Genomic DNA, 26,319 nt, shown 5'->3' on the forward strand with positions numbered 1-26,319 from the left:
TTGCTAAAATCCTCTAAAGCATGTTAAAACCACTAACATTTACTGTAACTACAGACAAGGAGTGTTAAGATCTTAAGCTACTGCCATGACCGTCGTAGCTTGTACGGTTACAAGCTCTGTTCATCAAGACCTGAAGCCTGCTGGCTGACACCAGCTCGGCCGAGCCCTAGTCCTGGCTAAGAGCTGGACTGCTGTTGACACTCTGTTTGAGGGCAAGAGGCCATTCGCATTTGTGTTCTGCCAGCTCATATATCTAACACCTGTTGCTTGGCCCAATTCAACAAGTTCAACACAAGCACTTATCTCTGGGTGCACATGTGTTTTTGGAGACACAAAGTTACTACTGTATGTGTAAAAATGTATACAGTTTGTGCTAGCAAGAGGACTCAATACATTACTGCCCTGTTTCCAAAATCCCGCTGCCTCTGGATTCAGGGCTGTGTTGGATAATTAGTATGCAAAGAAAAGACACCAAGTCCAAGCAGGGAATATACAACCCTTTTATTCAGTTTAAGCAAAAATAATAAGTGTGAATTTTAAAAGAAAAGGAAAAAGGAAGCTATGAACATAACATTTATAACATAAAACATTGAAAACAATGAATTATTTGCTTCACATTAACCCAGTGATAAAAATCTTAATGTTGTGGTGTCAGATGACTCAGTTTTATGTTTTGGGATATAATGTAAGCAACTGAAAAACCACCTTCAAAATCACTTTCAAAATCACTGAACATTCATAGAGGAACATGCTCTTCAAGTGGCAATGCTGAGTCTAAACCTGTGTCAGTTCATAAGAAAGCTGTCGCCTGTGTGTGGCTCTTTTACAATATCATTATTTTAGCATTTGTGATTGAGGATAGAGCAAAAAATCAAAGCGATGACTATATGATATATCAAAATAACATTCAAGGGACTGGTCCCGGTATGGAGATAATCAAACTAAAAGATGTATAGGAATTAAACTGAGAATGGATGCTGCAAGATTTATTGATGAATGAAATTCAACTCATAAAATAAATGTGAATGAGACATAACTGATGAATGAGGCCAATGGGTGACATACATACAGAAGATAGTGGGTGGCTACTGCATTGTTCCAGCCGGTTTAAAGCCAAGCATGGTGACACTACTGGGAGAGGCAGCAGAAAGCGCTTTCATAGACACTGAGGAGACACACAGACACACAGAAACAGAAACAGACAGACATTGCTGGGAAGTGTGTATTTACGTATATTAAAAAGGTGCAGTGGTGTGCTGCTGTGTGTTTAGGCGCGGTACAACAAGATCCTTTCAGCACAGTCCTGTCCAACCAAGCCGGCGTACTGTTGCACCTCCGTCTCGTCGTTGGAGCCTTTGCGTTTGCGGGTGTAGGCCGCGTAGGGCATGACGGTCCGTCTGTATAGCACCATAACTCTGCCCACGTCCTTCAGCACCCGAGCATCTCCTGGACACAAACAGGCACACATGAGAACATAATAAGGACCAGCGTAGACACATCAAGCACGATAAACATTGTCCTTATTTTCCCTCATTCTTATGACTTAACCTCTGAGTGACTTGGCAAGGAAACACCATTATTCCGAGAAGCTGCTGGAGGAGCAGAGAGCATTTTTCCCCCATAGCCCTAATTCCCCTATGCCCTAAACCTGGAGACATAGTGGTGCGTGTGCAGGCTAGTTAGCTGGCCTTGTTTATGGGGCCTTGCTCCCTGCTGGCTTACCAAACTCGGCATTTCATCAGGTCCTGTGTCATACACTGCCAGCTCCCATTAGACCAGTGAAAACACTGCTAATTTCAAAAGTGTGCGTGTTCAGCAGCTAACAATGGTCCTCTGGAGAGCCGAATGGAAAAAAAAGGCTAAAAAATGATGACCCTCGCTCTGACACTAAAACTGCAGCCTCCAGGAGTGAGACGTTGAGCCAATCTGCTCACAGCTGGCAGCAAGAGGACAGGCTAGGGGGTAGCACAGCGGGGAGTATCAGCTGATTCAAGTATAGTGCAAATTATGTGTGAATGCAAGTGGGTCCCAAAATTCAGCGTGAGCACTAATCATCTTCCCACTCCAGACAGAATTGAGGAGCCCTTTATTTGCTGTCATTCACTGGAACTTCAATAAGGATCTCATGTCACCCTGTCCCCAATGAATGACATTCCAGCTCTAGTTACTCTAATTGCCCTCTTAAAATGCTTTTGTCTCTCTTTTCAGCTTTTAGCTAAGCCCCTAAGGTCGTCTTTTTCAAGCGTTTCAAGCCGTTTCACCGACTGCAAAATGCCTAAGATGTTAAATTTATACCGCGCCTTCTGAAATGCACATCCTCTCCATGCTGTACATACAATATTTCATCCAATCAATCCTGTGTGGAGCAATCCTGGTCTAGCCTAACTGAGAGGACGCATATGAAAATAAACTTCAGGCCAGGCTGTGGAAGTGGAAGTGGAAGTGGAAGTGGAGTGGACTAGCTTGCCATGCCCATGGCGACACATCAGTCAAACAGAAGCGAGTTAGATTTGGTATTAATAGAGCTCGGGGCCTCCACTCGCCACTACCGCTCCCCCTGACTACACCCATGTGGCTCACAGCTGAGCACCCAGGTGGTACGAGTGATGTGAGCGCACATATTTCTGCCTAAAATGTTCGCCATAGCACTGCCAAATCCCACCTGATCACCTAATCAACGGGGTAAACAAGACAATAGAAGAAAAGCCAAACTGTGACGTAATACCACAAACAAAACTCTCTGGTGTCAGATGTTACACTGCACTGGACCATAGCTATTTATGGGCTGGATGTGATCAAAAACGTGTTAAAAGCTTTGCAACTTTGCTGCTCATCATCGCCTATTCAAGTAAGCTAGTGATGTGGTTTTATGTAGATATACAGTGAGAGAATGTCCCAAATATTCATGTCATCTAACTTGCGCAGACTCTACCTGAAAAGCAAGCCAGAGGAAAGAACAGAGCTGGGTATAAACAGCCCAGAGGCTCCTCCGTGCTCACTCCCCCTGCATAAAGATATTTTTATATTTAAATTATTTTTTTTACATTTTCAAACCACACTGTGGATTCATGTTTTATTTATTAGCCTCATTTCCCTCCTCAGTAATGCCCTAACCACTGTATCTTTCTCCCTTCTCTAAAAACTGCTGAGTCACATAATTGAAGAATGCTTGATACAAACTTTTAAACGACATAAATCAGCAGTATGTTAAGTCTCACCATGTGGGGAAATGGGTTTTAAAAGATGTAAACATGTTATGTAACTTCCACATGACCATAATTTTGGTCCATTTTAGACTGAATGCGTCCTGATGAGATGAAAGGCAAAATATTCAAACGTCCAATGTTTCCTTAATAACTTAAGCTTTATTCAGCATTGTCTCTCTGAGCGCCATGTGCCTCCTTCATGGTTTTTATCAGTGCGACGGCCCACTTACACAACAGTCACTACATTCAATTGTGTGACACTGGTCTAAAGCACCACTGTCCCCTTGTGAAGCTATTAAGTAGTGGACATTTTACAGACCAAAACGGATAGCAGCATGCAGCTCTAAGATGGTCTATTAACCTCAACAGTAATACAGAGCAGAGGCCCTATCTCTCTCTCTTACTCAAGGCAATCCAAACATCCGCTCCTCACATAAACAACTTTCATTTCTTCTTCACTTACTCCGTCCTTCATCGATGCCCGCTCCCCCCCTTCTAATTTTGAGTAGCTCCAGAGCCTGTTCCAGTCAGGCCCACCGGACGTTCAGTGACACGCCGCTCTGAGGTCGCAGCTCCTCGGGGTCGAGGGTTCAAGGGTCGGGGGAAAGAGGAGTGGTGAGGGTCGATCGGGGAGTGAGAGGGTCAGAACCCAGGCTAGAGGCCCTGACATCTCGCCACGTTCCTCTCTCTTCCCATCCATCTTGAACCTTCAAAACACTTGCTTAACACCGGACGCTGGTAAAAGACAGGCCATCAGGTTATGACCACTTCCTGTGACCCAATGTTGCAAATCCAAAATAGGGCTTACGTTTGAAAAGAAAAAGGCCAAAACGGTGGTGTAGTAAGACGACTGCTCTTTGACCGGAAGACCTGGGTTCAAGCCCTTGTGTTAGCATGCATCCGAATAGCTCAAAGGAGGACACTGAATCTTTGTAACTGACCGTGAATTTTGACCTCCATGGTAAAGAAAGCATGAATTCCCCAAGATTATAAAGGACATTATCATTATTATTGTTATTGAAATAAGGGAAAAGTGCAGCAGATCTGGGGGGGAAAAACGAAATCCCGACACAAGAAAGTGAGAGTAGTGATATCTGTCTCCCCTCCACTCTGAATGGAACATTAGCGCAAGTCAGGCTAAGGAGCAGAAAGCCTGGTGAAGAGCAGAGCAAAGTGGCTCTGACAGTGAGACAAGATATGAAAGTGTGTACTGTAAAAGGTAGAGACAGTGGAGAAGGCAGAGGGCTTGGGGGTAATGGGCGGATGCTGTCAGGCTAGCACTGTCACCCCCACCTAATGATTTGGATGTACTTTGCATGGCTGAAAGCACATAACGTAGATCTCACAGTCAGTCAGCTTGATGGCGAAGTGAATGTGTCTATTTGTGTGAGACACGAAAGAGAGACAAACAGAGTGAAAATATTCTATCTCAGCATTTTAGACATACTACTTAACACAACTTAGTGTAGTGTTTGTATGCAATATGTGATTTTGTGTGTCTGGGTTGCCGCCTGCCGGACACACTTAAGGTCCAGGGGGTGACTACTTGTGTCATACATTTTTGCAAGTGTTTATCCTGCTGTGCGGGCAATGGCCCCACTTCTTTCTCTGTCAAGCAAACACTGATTATAAGCGTGTGAGAGATAGTACATATGTGCTGTGCAGAGTGTGTGTGTACATACTGTATGTACATTTGTGAGACGCCACAACGAGGCCCTAGGGCCCTCGATGTGTCAGCAACAAGCATGTAATCAATGTGAGCCTGCTTTGGACAGAGTTGTGTAAACTTTAGATTAGCTGTCTTTACACACCTCATTAGGACAACTCTTTAACCCGGTCACCCTTACAATCTGAACGCACAAGCAGCACCCCGATTCTCGATTCTGCTGACTTCCAAAGGAACTTTACTCTCCTATAATCTCAAGTAACATTTTTGTTTATATGGCTACATTTAAACGCTCATTTCTACCAAGCTTTTTAACATATGCCTCCCTCTAACCCATTTATTTTATGTACCAAAAACATAACCCTGTTGATAGGGGCATTGATAAAAATGTCAGTACCAAGGAGGATAATATATGATGTTGAATATTTGTTGTTAGTCAACAGAACAAAGTGGATAAATAAGGTTGTCCATTGAACCAACTGCCAACATAGTGAGCAATCAGGCCAGAGTGCAAAATGTCTAATCAACCACACCACAATCATCACACAGCTCAATAAATGAGACTGCAATAGATACTTACTTCCACAAAGATACACTGGAAATTCCAAAACCATTACAAGCTGTCAGGATTTCCCCAGGACTTAAAAACAGACTGCAACATGTCTTTATTTCAGCCAAAAACAAGCCACACACAGACAAACTGCCAATTAGGACTCGGCCACAGGCCTCAACAGTGTGCCATGCTGCCAACCAGACGATGACACAGGGCAGGCTGACCTGGTGACCGAGTGACCACTAGATGTGTTTCTGGAGAGGACAGAAACCTCCACACCACCACTAGTTTGGCTTCCTGGAGCTTGGCAGCAGACCTGGGACCCTAACCATCAAGACAGCTAGCACTGAAATGTAATGACACTGCGTTTGGACAGCTAGGCCTGAAATAATGTCCAGACCCGTCCAAGATCAACAGTGCACGCAGGAATAGAGGCACCACAAGAGCCACAGACATACAAACATTCTCTGGCCACAGTGAAAAGACCGCCACTTTGTCCTTAGTAATGTGTGCCTACTCAGGGATAAGTAGTATGATTGACAAGAAAAGGTCAGACCTACCGCTGGCTAAGCTGTTAATGGCAATGTTGTAAATGACCAGCCTACTAATGGTCTTTTAAATGCCCTCATTTCTCCTGGGTGTGGTGCTTTCACCACCAGTTAAGTCAACAACAAAAGCTAGCCAGGAAATCAAGAAAATGTGTAGAATCGTTATTTCCTTTAGACATGTGTTAAGATTTGGATTCTTCATAGCTGGTGCACTTAATGCCCGCAAACCTTAGCTCATCGCACAATGTGACCCCTGAAGTAGGGGACAGAGAAAAGGGGCATCCGTGCCAGAGAGCCCTTTGAAGTTCATTATTTGTGTTGGTTTATACCTCTCTGCATGGCACCAAGTCCAAGTATGACCTCATCACAACAAACTCTTGAGCCGTCTCTCCTCATTCATACATCCCTCTTTCCTCCTCCACCTCCCTGTCAGTCTATCTCCAATTTTATTATACTTTCCTCTCTCTTCTAGTGCCAGCATACACCAGCCTCCCTCCCTTTCTTTTCCCATCTCTATAAAATCATTTTTATCACATGCCCCCACCCGTCTCTCATCTATTCTTCTGCTACTCCCTCTCTTACCCTCCATCCGTCAGTCCCAGTCCACTTGACAATCAAATTCTTGTCCTCTCACATCTCCTATTACTGTCCATCAGTGGCTCTTTCCTGTTTGGTGATGCAGATTAATGGGGAAGAGTAAACAGGAGATGGCTGGCACCTGTACAACCACTCAGGTTACAAGCACTTGGAATATCAACAGCATGCGTATGTATGTACTCAGGTTTAAACCTGTGCACAATGCGCACTCACACCAACATCATCATTCATCATTCTGAAGCTGACCAGTGTCATACCCAGTGTCTAAATGAGGTGTGAGTCTTTTTGCTCAGCATGCAGAACCATATGATACAAGCAATTCCAGTTTGGTTTATGTGGAAGCATTAGGAATTTGACTGCATATTCGCCTAAAAACCACCTAGAGCACAAAAATGCAGACTCAACACTGGAGAGTGAGCAGAGAGAGATTTAAGACATGGGAAAGGGAGACAGAAAATCTATCAGTCTCTGGCTATGCACCTATGCAGAAAATCCTTAAAAACTCTCCTTTCAAACTCTCAAACTCACTTATACACTATTAAACACTCTCCCTGGCCCCCATCTCTCACCCCGCCAGTCCAAGCACTGGGCGTCTGCCAGTCTACCTTCCGCATGCGGTTTATTAATGCTGATATCACTATTCATCTAATGGCAACGTGGTCCCTTCATAATGACAGTGCTGGCTCTGCTCTGATCATGCTGAAGGATCATTGGTAGTGGTGGTGGGGGGGGGGCCTCCGTTTACCCCTGTTCAGTGACTGCATGCTGCCTTGGAACAAGCCCACAGTTTTCAATACACCATCACAGTGAAACCGGATCAGATGTTAACACAAGGTTCATGGGTTCATCCAGAACAGAGCGTACCAAGAACTGGAGGATTCAAGACTGAGCTCACAGCGGCAGCTCATTATGTTAGTGATGTTAGAAATGTATGCAACTGTATGGGATAAATGCAGAAAAATGCAGTCTCCTCCAGTTTCAGACATCAAAGGCCCTAAATGGATAAAGATAACAGTAGAGTGGAGTGTACCTGCATCAGGATCCTGGTTGAAACGAGCATAGCGGGAGTTCTCCAGCTGGGGTAGGCATCGCTCTATTGGTACCCAGACAAAGGTTTCTGGGCACACGAGGTCTGAAGGCCGGTACTGCCCCTGGGGAATGAAAAAGGGACAGAGAGAGAGAGAGAGAGGGTTACACCTCCTGCTAAAACAATTATTGTTTATCGATCAACAGAAAATGGCAACAATCTTGAAAATTCATTAGTTGTTGTAGTGTCTTATCCAGGAAAAATGCCAAACATTTACTTATTACAGCTTCTAGCAATTTTCTTAAATATTACTATGGATTCAACATCACGTTTCTTACTGTTCATTAGACACAGAAAGCAATCTGAAGACATAATCTCTACTATTTTCTGACATTTTATAGAGTAATTGTTCCAAAAAAATTATAGACAAATAAAATGAATAATGAAAATATTCATTTATTGCAGCCCTAGTAACACCATTTTCACACTACGCTAGTGACACTTGGGTGGGTTAAAGGTTTGAAAAGTTGTAAACTGACCTCAGGGTCATCAGGGCTTAGGCCTAAAGTCAAACTCTGCTATGTTAAAGTTCTTTGTTTGAGCCATGATTCTCTGTGTCAGGAGTGCTATGTTGTCTGCAATGTTGAGCAGGAAATGTAAACACACTGGAATATTGTAATGTGTGCTTGTGAAATGGGTACAAGTCTGTATTTGACCTAACATTTTGGATGGAAAGTAAACCAAGCTGAACAAAAACAGCTGCAGGGCAAAAGAAAATAAAACAGTGATGGGTCGAATAAACCAAAAAGAGGAGGAGAAAGAGACTCCATTATCACAGACCTGTGTTCTATCACATGACTCCAAACAAACACAAACTGCAGATAGTTGTGTAAACAAGCAGGCGCCTGCAACAGCCCCGCTGCACCATCTCAACACGCAATAATATTTATAGTTTTTTAGATTAAACTGTAGGACAAAGACTGCACTCCATTTCATGAACGCAAGTTTTATACAAAACTGAGGTCAAAAAGTGATTGATGCTTAAACTTAGAACAAAAAGAAAGAACACAGATGTCATTATGAACTCAAAATAAGCAAGACAAAGGAAATACCATCCCTGGAATATGGTGTTTCTATACAAGCACTCTGACCATGACCCATCTGTCAGTGGGCCTGTATGGAAAATATGCTGCCTGTTTTTACATGCACATGGATGCCATGAGAATGAACTACGCTGCTCTGAAAAATAAAAAACAGAAGAATTTGGGGGATACTCTCATAGTCAAGCTTTTCCCTCATCTGTAGCCACCCTTTTGCTCTGCCTAACAATTAGGTAAAGAGCCACAGGAGAAAGGCAAAAATCTATCACTAAACTCATACAGTCATGCAAAAAGTATACAGGGCGAGACTGAGGTATAGGCTGTAAGGGTGGAAAAGAAATTCAGAGCGAAGCAAAAGACACAAACATGCTTTAAGTGCTTCTGCTAACAGATGGATTGTGGTGGTATGTTATGCATCTGTAGCTGCAATGGACACACACACATTGATCGGATGCTCTCCGTGTCCCAACAACCTACAACCTTCCACAACTGTCAGCACAGTCAGCATGACAGTCTCACACTCTGCCTCACCTCTTTAGACTCCTTCAACACCGCAGTGGGACGCACCTCTATATGCAGAACACACACACCTGCTTAGCAGCAGAGACACACTGAGGCACACATACTTCCCGATATATGCCTGACATTGCACCTCAACTCAGCCTGGATGAGTAGAGGGAGGGTGGAAGGGAGAAACAGAGCAGGGGCAGAGGTGTGAATGGAGCCTTTAAAGAGAAAGAGTGAAAGATGCAGAGAAGAAGAATGAAAACATGCACAGACAGACATTTGGATAAGCTATTATCCCATGAAGAAAGGCAGTTGGGTTTTTTGTGTATTTGTAAAAGAAACAAAACGAATTCCTGATTTCTGAAGGCGGTTGTTTTGTGTCTCCAATCCAAAATGATATATCCAGTCCTTTGCTGTAAAGTTTCAACAGAAAGAGAGGCCTATCGAACCAAAAATAAGAGACAGAGTCTGGTAATGGAACAGGCACAATTCCTCAATTCTCCCCCTGAAAAGAGGAAAGGATGAAGAGAAGGATGAAGGAGTATGAGAGGACACAGCTATTAGTGGTCTGGACAGAGGAGAGAGAATAAAGAAGAGGGAAAAAGAAACGCTTGGTTTGCCACAACCTATCTGTCAGCTTCTTTTCTTTATTGGGCTGAAAGTGAAGGCTGCGCTCACCACTGACTTTCTTTATCTTCTCTCTTTATTTTTTTTCCTCCCCCAGGTTGGCTTGAAGGCCCTGTAATTCACAGCTACCCCTGCGGCTTCCTTGGCTCTCCTTCAGCCCAGTGTTTTCTGCTTTTGTGTCAGCTTGCTCACAATATCAATCTCTTTATCTAACAGTTAACTATACCAACAGAGAATGAAGTAATGGTTTCCTGAAACTTAGATCCTTGAGAGAGGAGACTGATGTGGACAGCGTAACTGCCAATCTAATAGTTGGAAGTGTAATGGCCTGTTCCCACACATCTATGTCCATCTATCTATCTAAGTGGCAGTTAGCTCAGCAAGCAGTCTGTAAAGAGGCCACAGGAAGTGAATGTGACTACATGTGAATGGTCAGAAAGCCATGTGACAGTTTTTTGTGCGTGTCCGCATTAGACGGCTACCCGGCCGCTCAGCAGATAACCAGGATGAGGCTTTCCAGACGAAAACCATCTTTCTGGTTTGGTCCTCCTCTCTTCAGTGGCTCTCTACCTCCCTTTCTAAGTGCTTCAAAGCCTCCCGCACAAACCAATCAGTCTCCATCCCTCCATACTTCCCTCCTTTCTGCACTCACATGTTCAGACGGACACAGAGGTGATGCCGACGACCGACAGCTTCTGAAAGGCTCGTTTAGAGGGACAGAGACGGGGGGATGGAAAAAAAAGAGTGGAGAAAGAAGGAAACATGTACAAACTTCAGCAGACAGACTTGGCTGCCATCAGTGGTGTGAGAAATAAAAAGGAGATAACAGGGAGACGGGGAGGGACGAGAGAAAATTGGGTGCAGATGAGTAGAAGGATGGTATTTAACGTCACAGAGACATGGACTGGAGCAAGCTGATGGAAGTGATAGGAGCAGCCTGAGTGCCAAGGCGGAGGGGCTGAAGTGGGAGGGCTTGGAAAGAGATAGAAATGGGTGAAGTGGAGATGAGAGAAAAAACAGACAGAAATAAAGAGCTGCATTCAATACTAGCCACATAAAGGGGCAGAAGCTTAACACAAACTGTACATTCACAAGTGAGAGAATGCACTCAGACATTTAAATCTACGGTTTTGCTGAGCGTTTGTTAATGAATGTGCAGAGGTCACTGTTTATAGGGAAGCAATCTTCTACAGTGCAGGCTTCCCAATGAACTGAACTTTAACAAGACAGAGGGGAAAATTACTCATTTGAATAACAAGCTGCCCCAGTGTAAACAATTACACAACCTCAATCATCAGAAGTAAATAAACACACATCTCCACAGGGCTTGACATGCAGTTACACAATACTTTGCGGATCTATTATCAATCCGAGCCCCTCGGTGACACAGCATCACTCATTCTTTTCAGGCCACACAGACTTTACACACATACAGACTTTATTGGCAACTCATCGACTCAAACACACAACTGTCATCTTGTTTCTTCCCTTCATTGTGAACCCTTTCCCCCACATTTCTGCCTTGTTTTCTCACACACCTCAAGACAGGGAGTGATGCCCCGGGCCCATACCTATGATTTATATGAAAAGCAATTAATCAGACACATAAATCGAGGGCTTCACTGCAGCCAAGGAATCCTCATGAAAACCTACACCTCTTTTGCCTTCTGCTTCTTTTCTTCCTCCCTGTCTGACTATGAGTTTGGTATGTGTTGAGACAGCTTTCATTAAATGAGAGACAAAAGTGCCTTTCACATCTCCAGGTTAAAAAACACCAATACACATCAAATTTTAATTCTGACTCAGCTTACTACCAGGTAAATCATTTTTTTCATGCCAGTCTTTATCAGAACACGGCCTCGAGAGCAAAGATCAAAGAATGATCTTTATGCTTCTGGCAACAATGCGAGTAGTACCAAACCACCATTGCTATATTGACAAATTCATGGATCAGTGCAGAGAAATAAATATTATAATATTTCTCAAGTTTCAGCTTCTCAAATGAGAGGATTTACTGCTTTTCTGTTATATATATCATTGTAAATTGAATATCTTTGGATTGTAGAACACAACATTTGAAGACATTAACTTGGGCTTTAGGGAATTGTGCTAAGCATTTTTCACTATATCCTGACATTAAATAGACCAAGCAATTAATAAATAAATTGATAAAAAGAAAATAAAACATGTATGAAGTGCTAAGACCAGCACAATTAGTATGACTTTAAATAACCTTTAAAGTGGACTTGGTGTCCTAGTAAGAGGGTTTCCCTGTCTCCATCTGCATTACTTTACACCACATCTGCTGCTGATTTCCTTCAGTTGAGTTTACACCCACCCTACCCCTAGCTGAGGTGTCCCTTTATGTATGTGTGCATAAGTCAGGCACTGTGCAGAATGTCTGAATGCAGTCTCAGTGAGTCTATTCTTGATAACAGTATCAGTGCAGCGCAAATCTTTACAGGAAAGAACATTAAGTTACACAGTAATCTGCTGGTCAACTGAACACCTACTTCAGCATGAGACAGAGTGGCTCCAAGAGTGTGATGTAAGGCTGGTCGCAGAATAGATGAGGTCACTAATGTTAGACCTTGCTCTGTTTGTCTCTGGCAGAAGATATATTATCCAAAAATAACATGCAGTATAAAAAGGAGTCTGTTTTATAGCATAAGAGGTTGAGCATGAGCACAATAGTGAATGGGATATTATGTCAGGATTACGCATTTGTCAAGCACTCTCAGTATAACATGACATTTGACCCAAACAAGACAAATATGGTCACCATGTCACATTTGTAGTCTCTTCGCAGTACGTTATTCAGCTGCTTGTCACCCAGGACCAGCCTGAACTCGGAGGTATACAAAGAGGCCTAGTGTGACCCAGAGCCAAGCAGACCTAACCAAGGCTAGCTCGGGCCAACACTCTGACCCGGGGTCACATTGAGCCAATCTCAAGTCAAAAAGCAATAAACACAGGCCCTGATCCCTACATCCGCACTCTCTCTCAAACACACAGCTCTCACAATACACCTTGTCTATCGCCTGTTGAAACGCATACATTCTGCCCAGACGAGGGGACATGGCCAGGGGGCCTCTAGCTGCTGATGGACACACGTAAACAGCGCAGCTCACACAAACACACATGCAGCTAGACAAATAACACCAATGAAGCAGGCTGGACAGAGGGACAGCACCAGCGAAAGACATGTCTAAACAAGCTGTGTCTCAGAATAACGGCCCCACGCAGATGCACTTTCACCACAGTCTGTGACAATATGTACATATACATTTGTGTGTGTGTTGAGGTCTGTGTGTGAGTGCCCCAAACATGTCTGGGGTCTGCCTTTGGGGAGATTTACGCTAACTGCTGCTGTTTAAACACTCGGGGGCCCACCAAGGCCTTTTCACCGTGCTCAACACATTACCACAGGACGACCTTCAAATAAAGCATCCAGGCCGGTAAGTCTTCCCTTGGGCCCCTAGACAACCCGCAATATCCCCCTCCACCCACACCACTCTGTCCCAGCACTCCCTCGCCTGGCTATGCGTCACGGCTCCATGGATGACAGGTTAATGAGGAGAAAATATTTTTACAGGATCGCATTTCGACGGAGCCCTGAGAACCAATGGCTGCGCTTTTATGGGCATCAGCTCACAGACTGGGTACTTTTATCTCTTTATCTCCTCTAGTCTTTATGGGCAGGCGAGCTGTTACGCCTGTCTGACACAGACCACAGCTTACTGACTTGCAGTCAAAGCCGCAGCCCCTAATCTTGGTCTTAAAACCCCACCTCAGACTTCTAACTGCAAGACCAAACCCGAGGCCCTCCACCCACATTCTGAATAAATGTGTGCATTTATGAGGCTCATTCTGTCCAGTAGTGCTTATCAAAGATCTGAACGCATTCGCTCGGCAAAAAGAAACCAGGCGTTTCAGACAAAGTGGCGCAGCTGCAGCAGGTTTGAAAATAAATAGTGGTGAAGTTAATGGCAAGGCAAACACCTCAGGCCGGCAGCTAGAGAGCTCTGGATCTGCTCAGCATGACACCATCTCCAAACTCTCATTTTTGCCCTTATGACCTTCACACCATCCCCTTGCTCCTACCCTCCTGCCACCCGTAACCCCCCAAAACTTCGTCCTTCCACACACAGTGACACACACAAGACTGAATCGTCTGACCTGACCCCTTGAACTCTGCTCCCTCAGACCCCTCACCCTGTCAGCGCTCCTCCTAGGGGGTGCCAAGCGGTGGCTGCCCCAGACTGTGCTCTAGCCTGTTAATGATTTGCTGAAAACACAACTGTGGCAGGGCACAAGGGGAAAAAAAGAGAGAGATGATGAGGCATAAAAGAGGAGAGAAATTATCAAAAACTTTAAACAAATGTTTCTGCAGAGAGGTGCACTGTTGGTGGTCTCCTGTCGAGCTAAATCAAACAAAACTGTTTCTGTCAGAAAGGCTCCAATTTAAGACGGGGGAGGGGAGAGAGCTGGAAGGCAACAAAAGGGGTATGCTTTAGCTTATAAATTTCACAGAGTGGGTGAAAATGGGCCTGGTTGGGTTTGATCTTATTTTGATGGGCGGAGGTTTTGTAACATGAGGATTGTTGGAAGGATATGCTCCTGGCATAGTAGAAAAATACCTTTTAAAAACCAACTGAATATTGCTTCATATAAGGAAAATAACACAGGGCAAAGAAAAGAAGCTATTACGGTAAACACGTGAGAACGACCCTCAGTTTCAACATGGAACACTGCACTCACTACGGTAACTTTATACCCCCTCTATTCGAGCCGTCATGACTTGGTGCACCTTAGCATGCAGATATGACAATTGGAGAAACGGGATCCTCACCACTGTAAAAATACATACCACTCCTGCCTCAAGCCCAGTGAGAACATTAAGCTAAATTATCTCCGATTGAAATCAGTTGAAAGTTTGCTTAGTCTGACCCGTTCTCTCTCTATCAATCTTTCATCCCAACCAGCATGGTGGCTGGTTTCTTTAAACAGTTGCTGAAAGAAGAGCGGAAACAAAAAATAGGGACAGAAAGAGAAAAGGGTACTGCTGCACTGTGTCTGGACCTGCGTAAACCCACAGTTCTACACAAACACTGCTGTTCACTGCAAAGCTCTTCAATACAACTCGTCAAAATCTCTCAAAGGGTTATAAAGTTTATGTCAAAACATAAACAAAAATACATAGGAAAAGAATGCCCTCATAAACAAATCTAAAGGAAAAAAAAGCTGTGTACTGTAGAATGGTACACAGGGATGGGGGGCCTCTGTGGGAAACACCCACCTTTAGATGCCTCAAACTCATTCACTGTCACTCTAAATCTGCCCAGATGTACAACAAGTGACGCGCAGAATGTGAGGTCACACACATACACATAGCATACTGTCTGAATGGGCCCCTTGAGTGAAAATAACATGCATGCAGAGTCCTGATAGCTGTGGCTCGGAGCCTTTAAGCATGTCAAAACCTGCAACTGCGTACCTGCTTGGAGACGAGAGAGACTGTTTGAGGGGGAGATTCATTACATTAATATATATACTGCTGGTTATTGATGGCACTACAGTGATTCAGAAATTAGTGTTTTTATTTTTTTCAGGACTGATTTGATGGAACTGAAATCAAATCAGTGCAGAAAATGAATTAAGAGTATAAGAGACCTTTACTATTAATCACTATTCAACGTGAAAAAAAAACCCAACAACAACTTGTGTGCCGGTGTGTAATTGTGTGTCCTGAGAAATAATGTCCGATGTACATGCCTGAGCTGGGAGGCACTTTGTCATGTTTAATTGATGTCATGAGAACTAAGCTTGTGCAGCAGGTGACAGAAAAGCCTGCAGGCACACACTTACTGAAACCAACATCAGATTCTGCGTATCCTACCATAGACTCTTCCCCACAGTGGCTGACACCTGGATGGATTAATTTCAATTCAAAAGTTTTGGCCAAGTGGAGAACTGCTGTCCGTTGCTAGAGAACTGACCGCTGTTTGTTGTTTGTGGGCGAGGAGGAGTTGGGTTGAAAGGGAAACGGAGGTGCAGCTGCCGCAAAAGGGCTCTTTAAAAGTCAGTGAAGTACCGCCGGGAAACGAATAATCCTTTTCATCTTGCCTCCTTTTCTCATTTGGCACACATTTTGTCACTCCTTTTTTTTTTCTCTCTCCATCTGTCCTCTTCCTCCTCCTTTCACTCATTTTGCTCACTCCTTCTTTCTTCTTCTCTGTGGAAAATTTAATGGTTTCCTGGGCTCAGAGTGAGACATTCTTTCACAGTGAACAATAATAACAAGAGTAAGAGCCACTTCATGTAACTCTCTCACTCCCTAACCAACAGGGTACAACTGGGTATTCTGTCTGTCTGTGTGTGTATTCTGCAAGTGTGTGTGTGTATGTGCATGTATGCCACACTTGAAAAGTGCTTGATCTGCTAAGACCAGGTACTGCAGACTGGTAAAGCCAAGTGGGTGACCGCCTCGTTTGTTATCATCAAAGTCTGCTTTTTCAGTACTTAAAAATAAACCGACATGGACAAGTGCTCATACATACACACACTTCTGCAAAGAAATGGAAAATCGCTACAACGTGGCACAGATCCTTTACTCCTTGTCCAAAAATAAAAAGTGGAAATTCATCAAATAAAAGCTAATGAAACTCTGAGTACATTTTGTGAGCTGCCGAAGCTGGATGGTGGAGTTATTGGAGGACAAGGGGAATAAAATATGGTGAGAAAAACGTGTGGGTTGAAGTGCAGGGTAAGGCACGTGACTTTAACAGATAAACATGCTAACGAAGGTCATGTCAAGAGTTGAACTCAGGTACTAAAAGAAAATGTATAAACTATACCTGCATCTGCATTAATGTGTTGATGCCAGAATCTAACAGAGCATGCAGTGACAGGCTTTTTGTTAGGGAAGGCTGCAGTACTTGGATGTACACTTCTAGTGTTTGCTCATATTTGACCACAATCAATCCAAACAAGCTACAAATATGCTAAATGACGTTCCGCGCTAATATCAACAAGCCAGAGAATCTAGCTCTCTAAGCCAGAAAGTCTCAGTTACTCTGTCTCAAGTCACAAGAGCGGTTCATTCAGATGACTTTTAGCTGCACATGAGAGGCAATGTGAAAAAAAGAAGAGTGGCAGAAGGGCCAGGACCTTTGGTCTCATTTAGCCTCCAACAGCTTCACCTTCTGCTCTCTACAGCTCAACATCAGAGGGCCTGGGAGGGCCAGGGAGGGCCAAAGGACCAGGGACAGGAGCCAGGGGCAGGATGTCACGTCTAACCCTGAACCCAGCAGCCAAACCAGCAAGGCTTTGTGGGACACTGCGTCCCAGCTTTGAGAACAAAGGAGAGGGTCTGACACTGGCCAGGCAGCCCCCTGTTACTGGCTGGACTCCAAGTCTTCTCGGACCCTTTAAGGCTGCTCTACAGGACCATGTCCAGGCTTTGGCACTGCTAAGAAGTTTTTAAACCCATCACACATGGAGCTGTTCCCCTGGCCATGCAGATATGTGACCTGGCAGTAAGGACTTTCCTCCCCACTCAGAACTAAAGAATACTGTACTGTCGGTCCCCTCTTAGGCTGCAGCTGTACACTGCCAGATCCTTAACACAACATGCAGCAGGAGGATATGAGGGGACAGCACAGACAAAAGAACAGCTCAGGTAGAGGCTTAAAAAAGTGTTACCTTACTACTAGTTTTTAAAACTCTCTATGAACGCCAATGAACACTATATAGAGTCACCATAAAAAGCCTTTTACAATGCTGCTGGAGTCAGTTACATAAACAATGCAATTCTATTGCTCCTCAGGGAATGAGAGTACCGTATGAACAATCGTGTGAAATTCCACAGAGACAAAACTGGTTTTAGATAGATGGATGTTTTTTAGTATTCTTCTCACTATGTGGAGCTGAGTAAGGCAATCAAAACATTCAGTTAAATTCAGGCTCTGTCCACCACATTAACGTAGATAAATGTGAATCACAGTGTTCTCTAAAACCCTCAGTTTCTAATGCAATCAATGTTGGTAAACAACAACATTCATTGCTGCCACCATTTGGTGAGGATAGTGGCATTAATGAACATGACAAGGAAAATCATGGCTGGGCACTCAACACCCTTACTAACCACAGACGTATAGTGTACTGGTTTAATTGAGAGTCATAAAGGCAACAGACTGCCATAGTGATCCTCCTAATCAAATCATTATTTTTATTCAAGCAGTTGCTGACAGCAGAAACACAAAAATACACTGATGACAACAGGTGACAGAGTTAGCCCTTCAATTGTTTTGCTGAATGAGGTATGTCGGCATGTTTGTGAGGAGTTTACAAGCTGACTATTATACATCAGTCCTTTTAATATTTTCGTTATGTTATTTAGGTACTTTCTTATTTGTCCAAATTTTCAAATATTTCCAAAATGCTAAGATTCTGGCTGTGAAAAAGCTCCCTTTTAGCTTGCACAGTTCGGGCCACATGGGAGGGGAGAAATGTATTTTTAAATATATCCACGTTAGCTTGAATGAGGTGTCAGAAAGTGATGGGTACAGAGAGTTCCCTGAAGAAGTGGCATGGCGAAAGGAGGGGGTATATGGGTAAAATAGGGAGAGGGAGTGGTGTTCAAGGGGTTTGAGTGGTGTCCAGCAGGGTTCAAGTGCTGGTGTTTTGGTCCTTAAAGAGGCAAGCAGCAGGACTGAGATCTAGCAACCAGTAAACCTCCAACACAATAACAGTGGAGTTTAGAGGCTCCCCATCTTAGGGACTTGAACAATTCCACAGTATGTCTGTGCATTAATGAACTACTTGGGCTCATATGCAAATCAGACAATGGAGCGAGATACTGTGCATGTGCTGAGAGTGTGTTTGAGCGCGGGTGTGTTTCTGTGGGAGTGTGAGAGCCCAAAGGTGGGAACTGGGCAACCTTCTCACCCTTGTTCTGTGTTCCTCCCCAAGGGTAAAATAGGAAAAAGTGGGGAGGTTGTGAACAAGACACTGCAATGGCAAACAGATATGGGGGTTGGGGGAGTAAATACCACTGCAGGGGGGGTTCGGTGCTGTGGTAACAGCGTTCTCAGACAAACAGCGTGATCAAGATTCAACACACAGACACATAAACAGAGCAAACACACTCTCACATGCATTCCATACACAGAGAAAATGGGCAAAGCCCTATGCAAACCACAAAACAAGATGTAAATGGATAGAAAGATGTGGCACTTTGCCATAATCCCCAACAAGACATCAGTCTCCCATGGACAAGAACAAGCCCTGGGAACATCTGAATGAAATGACAGAGAAATAGAGGAATTAGTAGATGAATGAGAGAAAGAAGAGATGAATGGTAAATCTTGGCCAAACTAATGGACTTGGAAAGGCTGCTTTCTTTCACCATTCTCCTGACGCTATAGATCTTAAAGCAGTGTTTGATGTGAATGTGAACATATTTGTGAGCAGTTTCTGCTGTGTGCATGTGCGTGCATATACAGTATGCATTTGTGTAAATGTTTCCACGGTGCAGCAACTGCACTTCACAAAATCTGCATATATCTGTGCATGTGTGTCGCATACTTCTTGCTGCTGAGTTACAGTTACTGTCACCAGTGTGACCTCTCTCTCAACCTTTAATGTCTTCAGCAGCCTCGTCCTCTCTTCCTTGCCTCTACCTCCCCTCTGTCCCTGTTTTTTTCTCTCACACTCTCCATCTATGTCTGTATATATGAATCAGCTGTTTAGGCTTAATAACTTTTCCATGTGCATTTGAGTGTATAATGCATTTGAATGTTCATGTTATCTTGATGGCAACAAAGGATCTCTGACAGATCTGATGTGTGTCCTGAAGCTGGATAGACTTGTGAACAGCAAAATCCAAACTGTAATAAATGAAAAAGCAAAGCAGGTGCCAGGATTCAAGTGGAAATTAGAGAGAAAAGCACATAGGTAGGCCCCTGTTGAGGTCTTTGCACCTATAATAACAGAAGTAGAGGAGTAAAAAGAGGGGGGCTGGTCTTCCTTCCTTTATAAGCAGGCAGTTGGGACATTCAGTGCCTCTCAGGAAGATAGAAACCTACATTATGCAAAAGCAATCAGAGGAGCAAACCACTTTGGTCACTGGCCTGAGAGGTGAGTAGCAGTTAAGAGAGGAGGCGGAAAGACAGAGAGACAGAGAGAGAGAGAGAGAGAGAGAAGAGAGAGACGAGAGAGAGAGAGAAGGAAGGACCGAGAGAGAGAAGAGAGAGAGAAAGAAAGAAAGAAGAAGAAAGAAAGAAGAAAGAAAGAAGAAAGAAAAGAGAGAGAGAGATGTAAATAGTGTAGCAGGAGAGATCAGCACATATCTTGAAATTGACACTGCCACATCATCCTGATGTGCCCATAAAACAGTTGAACTTCACTGCTTTACCATCCGTCCTCCACACATAATAACGGTACAGTGCAGAGAGATGCTGCGGGACTGAGGCTCAGTATGAAACATTAAAAGACCAAACTGGTACAGCAGAAACATTTGTCTCATGCGAAATGGGCTTGCACATCAAAATGTTAGTCATATATCATTGTGGCATTTTGGGGAGCAGGGCAAAAAATTCACACTTTAAGTGAAATATAATAAACAAAGAATGAAAACACAGCATCACTGAGCTGAATGCTGTGTATCCATTAAAACTGGTTATCATTACCCATTTTACTGAAAGTTTACAGAAACTGGACAATCTAGGTCAAACTAGGACAATCCAGTATATATATAGTATATAGTAACAGTCCCTCGCCGTGCCAAACAGTTTAAATATTAAAATATGTTTTACCATGTAAACATTTTTGCATTTGAGTCATTAAATGTTTTTTATATAGAGATTCTGTTCATACAAAAGGTGAAAAACATGAGAAACGTGTTGTTCGTGTCAGTGTGAAACAACGCATACCTTATACCGCATCTTTGGACAGGAGTGAATGTAAAAGCCCAGGTAGTAGTAGGATAGCTTGGGGGATTGTTTCTGCAGCTGCCTGGTGAAAGCGATCTCCCTGTAGCAGGAAACACAGACACACCTTTTCAGAGAGGTAAGGAAACGCTCGGGCTTCATGCTTTTAGAAACAGCACATGCGCATGCAGTTTGGTGTTACTGCTTCTTACAATGATGCTCACTCCAGCACAACTTTTTCAGCTGATCCTGGTTGGAGATGCTGCACTGCAGTGCGCAGTGTTCTCAATTTCAGATGGTACAATCAGACTGTAATCATGTTTGACGCTACACAGCGACGTGGGCGTCAATTAAATCCATCAAAATATTGAGTACTTTATTGAGTATGAGTAATTAGATTAATTAATACTACAATACCTATTAAGTATTATAATACAAATATACAGCAACTACATTAAAGTTTGTTTTTCTTAAAGGTTTGTATATCTAGAGCATATAAATAGGGCATTAACAAATAAAATTGGTACTAGCAGCTCTGACAAGAGCAGTGCCTTAGCTGAGGAAGTAAACACCCACACTCAAAAAGGCAGCTTTTCTTGGTCTCATTTCATTACACAAAAACAACTGCCTTCTCTCTATCGGCATTGAGTCCTCGAGCAGAAAAGAAGGTGGTGAAAAAAGAGGGAGAGAGCGTGTAAAATAAAGATTTAGAACTTGGAAGATTTATACTGCTTCTTCAAATACAGTAAATGTCTTGCCTGCTTTATTTTTCCCCAATAGTTTCTTCCTTAATTGCATCCTTTTTCTAAAAGCCTATTTTCCCCTTTCCCTCTGCCGTTTCCTTCACTATTCCATAACTAAATTCCAGCTCCTCTTTCTTCTCCCTTTTTGTTTCTCTCTTCCTTCCACCCTCTGTGTTTCACCCGCTTAAATGAAGGGGGAGAATTCCCTTTCTTACAATACTTAAAAGAGAGAGAAAGAGGCCTTAAAATAAAATAGATGCACTGAAAAATAAGACATGGGACAAAGCAGGCCAAGCCAGGGAGGGAGGGGGGGCAGGGAGAGAGAGAGCAGGAGGAGAATATAAAAGAGGAGGGTCAAGAAAGAGAAAGGGAGGGAGAAGAGAAGCAGCTAGAGCGAGGTGCTAGAAGGTCACCCGCTTGCTGCCAGGTTCCTGGGTTCCCATCCCCTCTCCACAAAAGCACCCGGCAAGCCTGAATTGGGGGAGGGGGGTCAAGAGAGGCGAGGGGCCCATTCACAAAAAGCTCTGCACCCCCCCAACCCTTCACTTGAGGCCTTCACACCCCCACCTCCACCCCATGGCAGGAGCTTGAGTCCGCCATTATCCCCTCTTCAACCATCTGACACTCCAGCACAAGCCAATTATCAAGCCCTATGCTCCTGCACAGCTTCCCTCATACTGATGTGCATACACACACACAACCAGACACAAAGGGTCCATAATAGTGCATGCCATGAGGTGCGGACTGCAGCCTCGCATGCATGCGGAAACATTTCATTACCCAACACTGCAATAATAGTGTTGATTAGCCAGATGTAAAATGCAGACTGAGCTACTAGTGATGAAATGAGGAAATGAGCAAGGAAATTAACCTGAAATCACACAGTATAAACAGTATATGTACAGTATATATATATGTATATAAAAAACAAGGGATGTCCCAAGCCGGTCTGCAGGCCTCTTTTGATGTATCAGTGTTATCTATGTGAAGGCTGATCTACTTCCAATCTCTCAGTTGTTCTCTCTCTTTGGACCTACACTTTGCAGGTGCAACACACCTCTAAAGTATTGGTTTTCATTCTGCATTCCTTTCTTTAAAAATGATACACAACACTACAGGACAAATACAAAACATGATTTTTTAATTTGAAAGTTGTAATGCAGATTACATTTATTACAAAAGCCATCCAACATCTAAATAGTTCTACTTATCTTAATGTTCTGCAATTATTGCAATTATGTATTATTAACTATATAAAAACTGTATTAGATGCTGTTTCAGCGAATACTGGACTTGGATCAAGATCAGGGCCAACACAACATAATCAGGACATCCCCATAAGAAAGTGATCCAGGTTGGACACCAGCTGTGTTTCCTACACACAGTGCCTCAGGCACCTCATTATATGCCTCTTTACTTCTCCTCCTCCTCCTTCTGTCCACAGGGCCTGTGGCAGAAAGAGCTACACTCCTGCAAGATATTTCTCAACATCCCCCTCTCCTGTTTCTACTGCTGAATCACATGTATACACATACTAACATACAGAAGACCAACATACACACCGTGCTGTTTTTTTGTACCTTTGTTATGCCTAACATACACATTTAACCACAACTGTAAAGTGAATCCAAACTCTACACCTGTTTTCCTAGATGATGACAGGGGCATATATGTCCAACAACTCAAGGTTCCCACTGAATTACTTCAAATTCCAAAACCTTTCCTTGGCTTTCCATAACCTTTCCATTACCTTTTTGTTACTAGGAAAAAGCCAGTTTTAAAGGTTTTAAAGTGTGTGCGTGGGAGCGTGTGTGTACATGCATTCTGTACAGTAAGTTTTGGACAAAGTCAGCCAGGCCAAGCAGACTAGGGAGTGTCCAGACCTGATCAAAGGCCTGGGCTCTGGTGTCTGTAAACAAGCGGGAGGATTTTAGTCCCGCTGGCTCCCTCCTCCAAGGCCTCCTCCACACACCGAGCACTCTGTGTTACTCTTGGAGTCAGACTCTTAAAATAATAAGTGATGGGTGTCTTATGATGACCAGGGTGTTCCCTCTATATGAGCAGAGCCTGTCTGTCCTAACTGAAGGGCTGACTCTATACACACACACACACACACACACACACACACTAACACCTGTACACACCAACTTTGAAGCCCAGATCACCCAGTCTCCCACATCTGTGCAGAAATATTTTAAAAAGCCTTTCTCACATTATTGGGTTACATTTTACAGGAAACTCCAGATATGTGCGCCTGTAGTGTATGTCTGTTCTCTTATTTCATCTTGGCAGAGAGAACTGTCGTCAGCTGAACCACAAACGGAGCACTGCCTCAACCAATCAAGTGCGAAAAAAGAGGTACTTTTCCCAACCTACAGCATTATGGAACTTAAAGTATACTGTTCTAAGGAAAGATAAAAATTTGGGAGGAGCCAGAGAAATCAAGAGTCAGGGAGAGAGCAGGTTAAGAGGAGGACATGGTAGGGAATGAAAAGGGAGGAAGCATAAAAGACAGAACAAAGAAGGGAATGGTCACCAATGAGAGGCAGAGCAATTCCTCGTCCATTTAAAAGAAACAGTATAGTTACTGACAATAATGTGGATATTGCCAAAGTTTTACTTCCCTCAACATCACAATTCGCATTTTGCATTAACCCAATGTTACGAGTTACATTTGAAGGGGGAATTCTTTTTTTAATAGCAATCTGAGCAAACTGCAGCATCTTTTTTGTGACTTCTTTCTTTCTTTCTTTGTCTTCTTTATGAAATATGGTCCTGATTTTTTATGAAACATGAGCACTGACATTATCCCTGATATCCCTATGGGGCTACCAATCATTCCCCCCATTGTCTAATATGTTTACGATAATTATAAGCTGGATTTCAAAACAACAGAAAAGGGATGACGTGGCTGGTCTAAGTCGTAGCAACCGACCTGAGAGCAGAGTAGGAGCCCAGAGACAGTGAGGCAAAGTCTGGGTGGTAGTACAGGTAGACAGAGGACACACAGGTAGGCAGGATGTCGATCACCCCCACCGCCACGATGCGCCCGTCCAGCCAGTATTGCTGGTGGAAGGAGCCGTAGCCCACGTCGGGCCCATCTGGAGAAAATTCAGCCTGGGGAGAGGAAAAGGGAGAAAAACAGTAAGAGAAGGTGGTCACTGGTCAAAACAATCGCAATCCTCTTGTGTGCAATATAGTTTGTATGTAAAATATATAAATCACAGTGGAACAAGAATGTGGTATTTAATAGGACTGTTTTTACTTTCTTGCACAGATCTACTTTCTCTGTCTTACACACACACACACACCTGTATGATGTATGTGTGTTTTATTTACATATAAAAGGTGCCAGATCACATTGAATATGTTTTATATAAAATAAGTAAATGTTTATTTTGTATCTATATGCAGTGTTTGTACATTAAATATATTTATTATTATTTATTTTGCACTGTATTGTAGTTTTAAGCAGATATAGGGACATATTTTATATTATTAAAGCGGCTTTTTACTGTGTTAACATGAATTATCTGTTATACACTTATGGGTAACCACAGGAAGAGTTGACAAACACATTAATAAATAATAATATCTGCTTAAAATAACATTATAATGCATCAGAAACCATTTATTACATGTTCATACAATAAATAGGGGAACTTAAAATAAAGTGTTTTGTATTTTGATGCAGTATGTGCGACAGGAAAACAAGCTCTTAATAAATATATATAATAAATATTATATTATATTATTTTTTCATACTCTATTTCATGTTTCATGTACTGTTCTTATACTGTCTTTATACTGTTTTTCTCTCTATCCACTTTGCTGCTGAAGATGGGAGATTTCCCCATTTGGGACTATTAAAGGATACATCCCCTCCGCCCCCGCTATATGCTGAGTTCGACAAATGCTGCTAGCAATGTTACTCACTGTCTCACCTGAACCTTTATCCAACTGCTCCCTTATCTACCTTATTTTTGTACTGTATATTTTATTTCAATTTATGCCTGCTATAAAATTGCACGGTGTGTATTGTGTATATTTGTATAGATACCTACGTTTAATTGCAATTCTGTTTGCATTTGTTCTTTTTTGCTAGCTTATGGTTTACCTGTAAGTGCTTGCACTTTTGTGCATTACGTTAATTTGTTGATTTATTTTTATGATCGATTGTATTTTTTACTGCCTAACCTGTATTGCTTTTCGCCCACCTTTGTATTGTAACTGGTTGCAGGCAGTAATTTCGCCTGCCGGGATAAATAAAGGGCTCTTGAATCTTAAATGCTTGATAAACACCATTTTTAAGATTTCATATCTTCTGCCTATCTTACTATCTATTTCTATCATCTATCTACTCTATCTATCTATCTATGCTATCTTCTATCTATCTATCTATCTATCTATCTATCAATCAATCAGTCTAATTAAATCTTCCATCTAACTGTCTAGTCTATCTATCAATCAATCAATCAATCAGTCTAGTCTATACTATGCTATCTATCTAGTCTATCATAAGTCTATCTAATCTACTCTATCATCTATCGTATCTATCTATCTATCTATCTAGGTCTAGTCATCTACTGTCTAATCATCTATCTGTCATCTATCTATCTATCTATCTATCCTATCTTCTATCTAGGTCTATCTATCTATCTAGTCTATCTATGCAATCAGTCTATTCTAACTGTTCTATCTATTCTATGCAAGTCAAGTCAGCTATCTATCTATCTACTATCGTATCTATCTACTATCCCTATCTACTATACTCATCGTATCCTATCTATCTAGTCTAGTCTATCTAATCTAAT

The 26,319-nt window shown here is 42.8% G+C and overlaps 1 protein-coding gene across 3 annotated transcripts in view; it reads right to left on the reverse strand.

Annotated features, from left to right (window-relative positions):
• Positions 1-482: 482 nt before the first annotated feature.
• LOC118329311 (arginyl-tRNA--protein transferase 1) overlaps positions 483-26,319 on the reverse strand; it is a 50,858-nt gene continuing 25,021 nt past the window's right edge. For all 3 annotated transcript variants that reach the window (XM_035663425.1, XM_035663424.1, XM_035663423.1), the window contains exons 9-12: positions 24,441-24,622; positions 20,766-20,865; positions 7,601-7,721; positions 483-1,446 (exon numbers count right to left, since the gene is read on the reverse strand). In XM_035663425.1, the coding sequence (XP_035519318.1) occupies positions 1,268-1,446; positions 7,601-7,721; positions 20,766-20,865; positions 24,441-24,622 (582 nt within the window). In that variant the 3' untranslated portion in view covers positions 483-1,267. The remainder of the gene's footprint in view (positions 1,447-7,600; positions 7,722-20,765; positions 20,866-24,440; positions 24,623-26,319) is intronic.

This window comes from Morone saxatilis, unplaced genomic scaffold (genome assembly GCF_004916995.1).
Source record: "Morone saxatilis isolate NCDOM2014 unplaced genomic scaffold, NCSU_SB_2.0 Contig19, whole genome shotgun sequence".
In the NCBI taxonomy this organism is placed as follows: Eukaryota; Metazoa; Chordata; class Actinopteri; family Moronidae; genus Morone; species Morone saxatilis.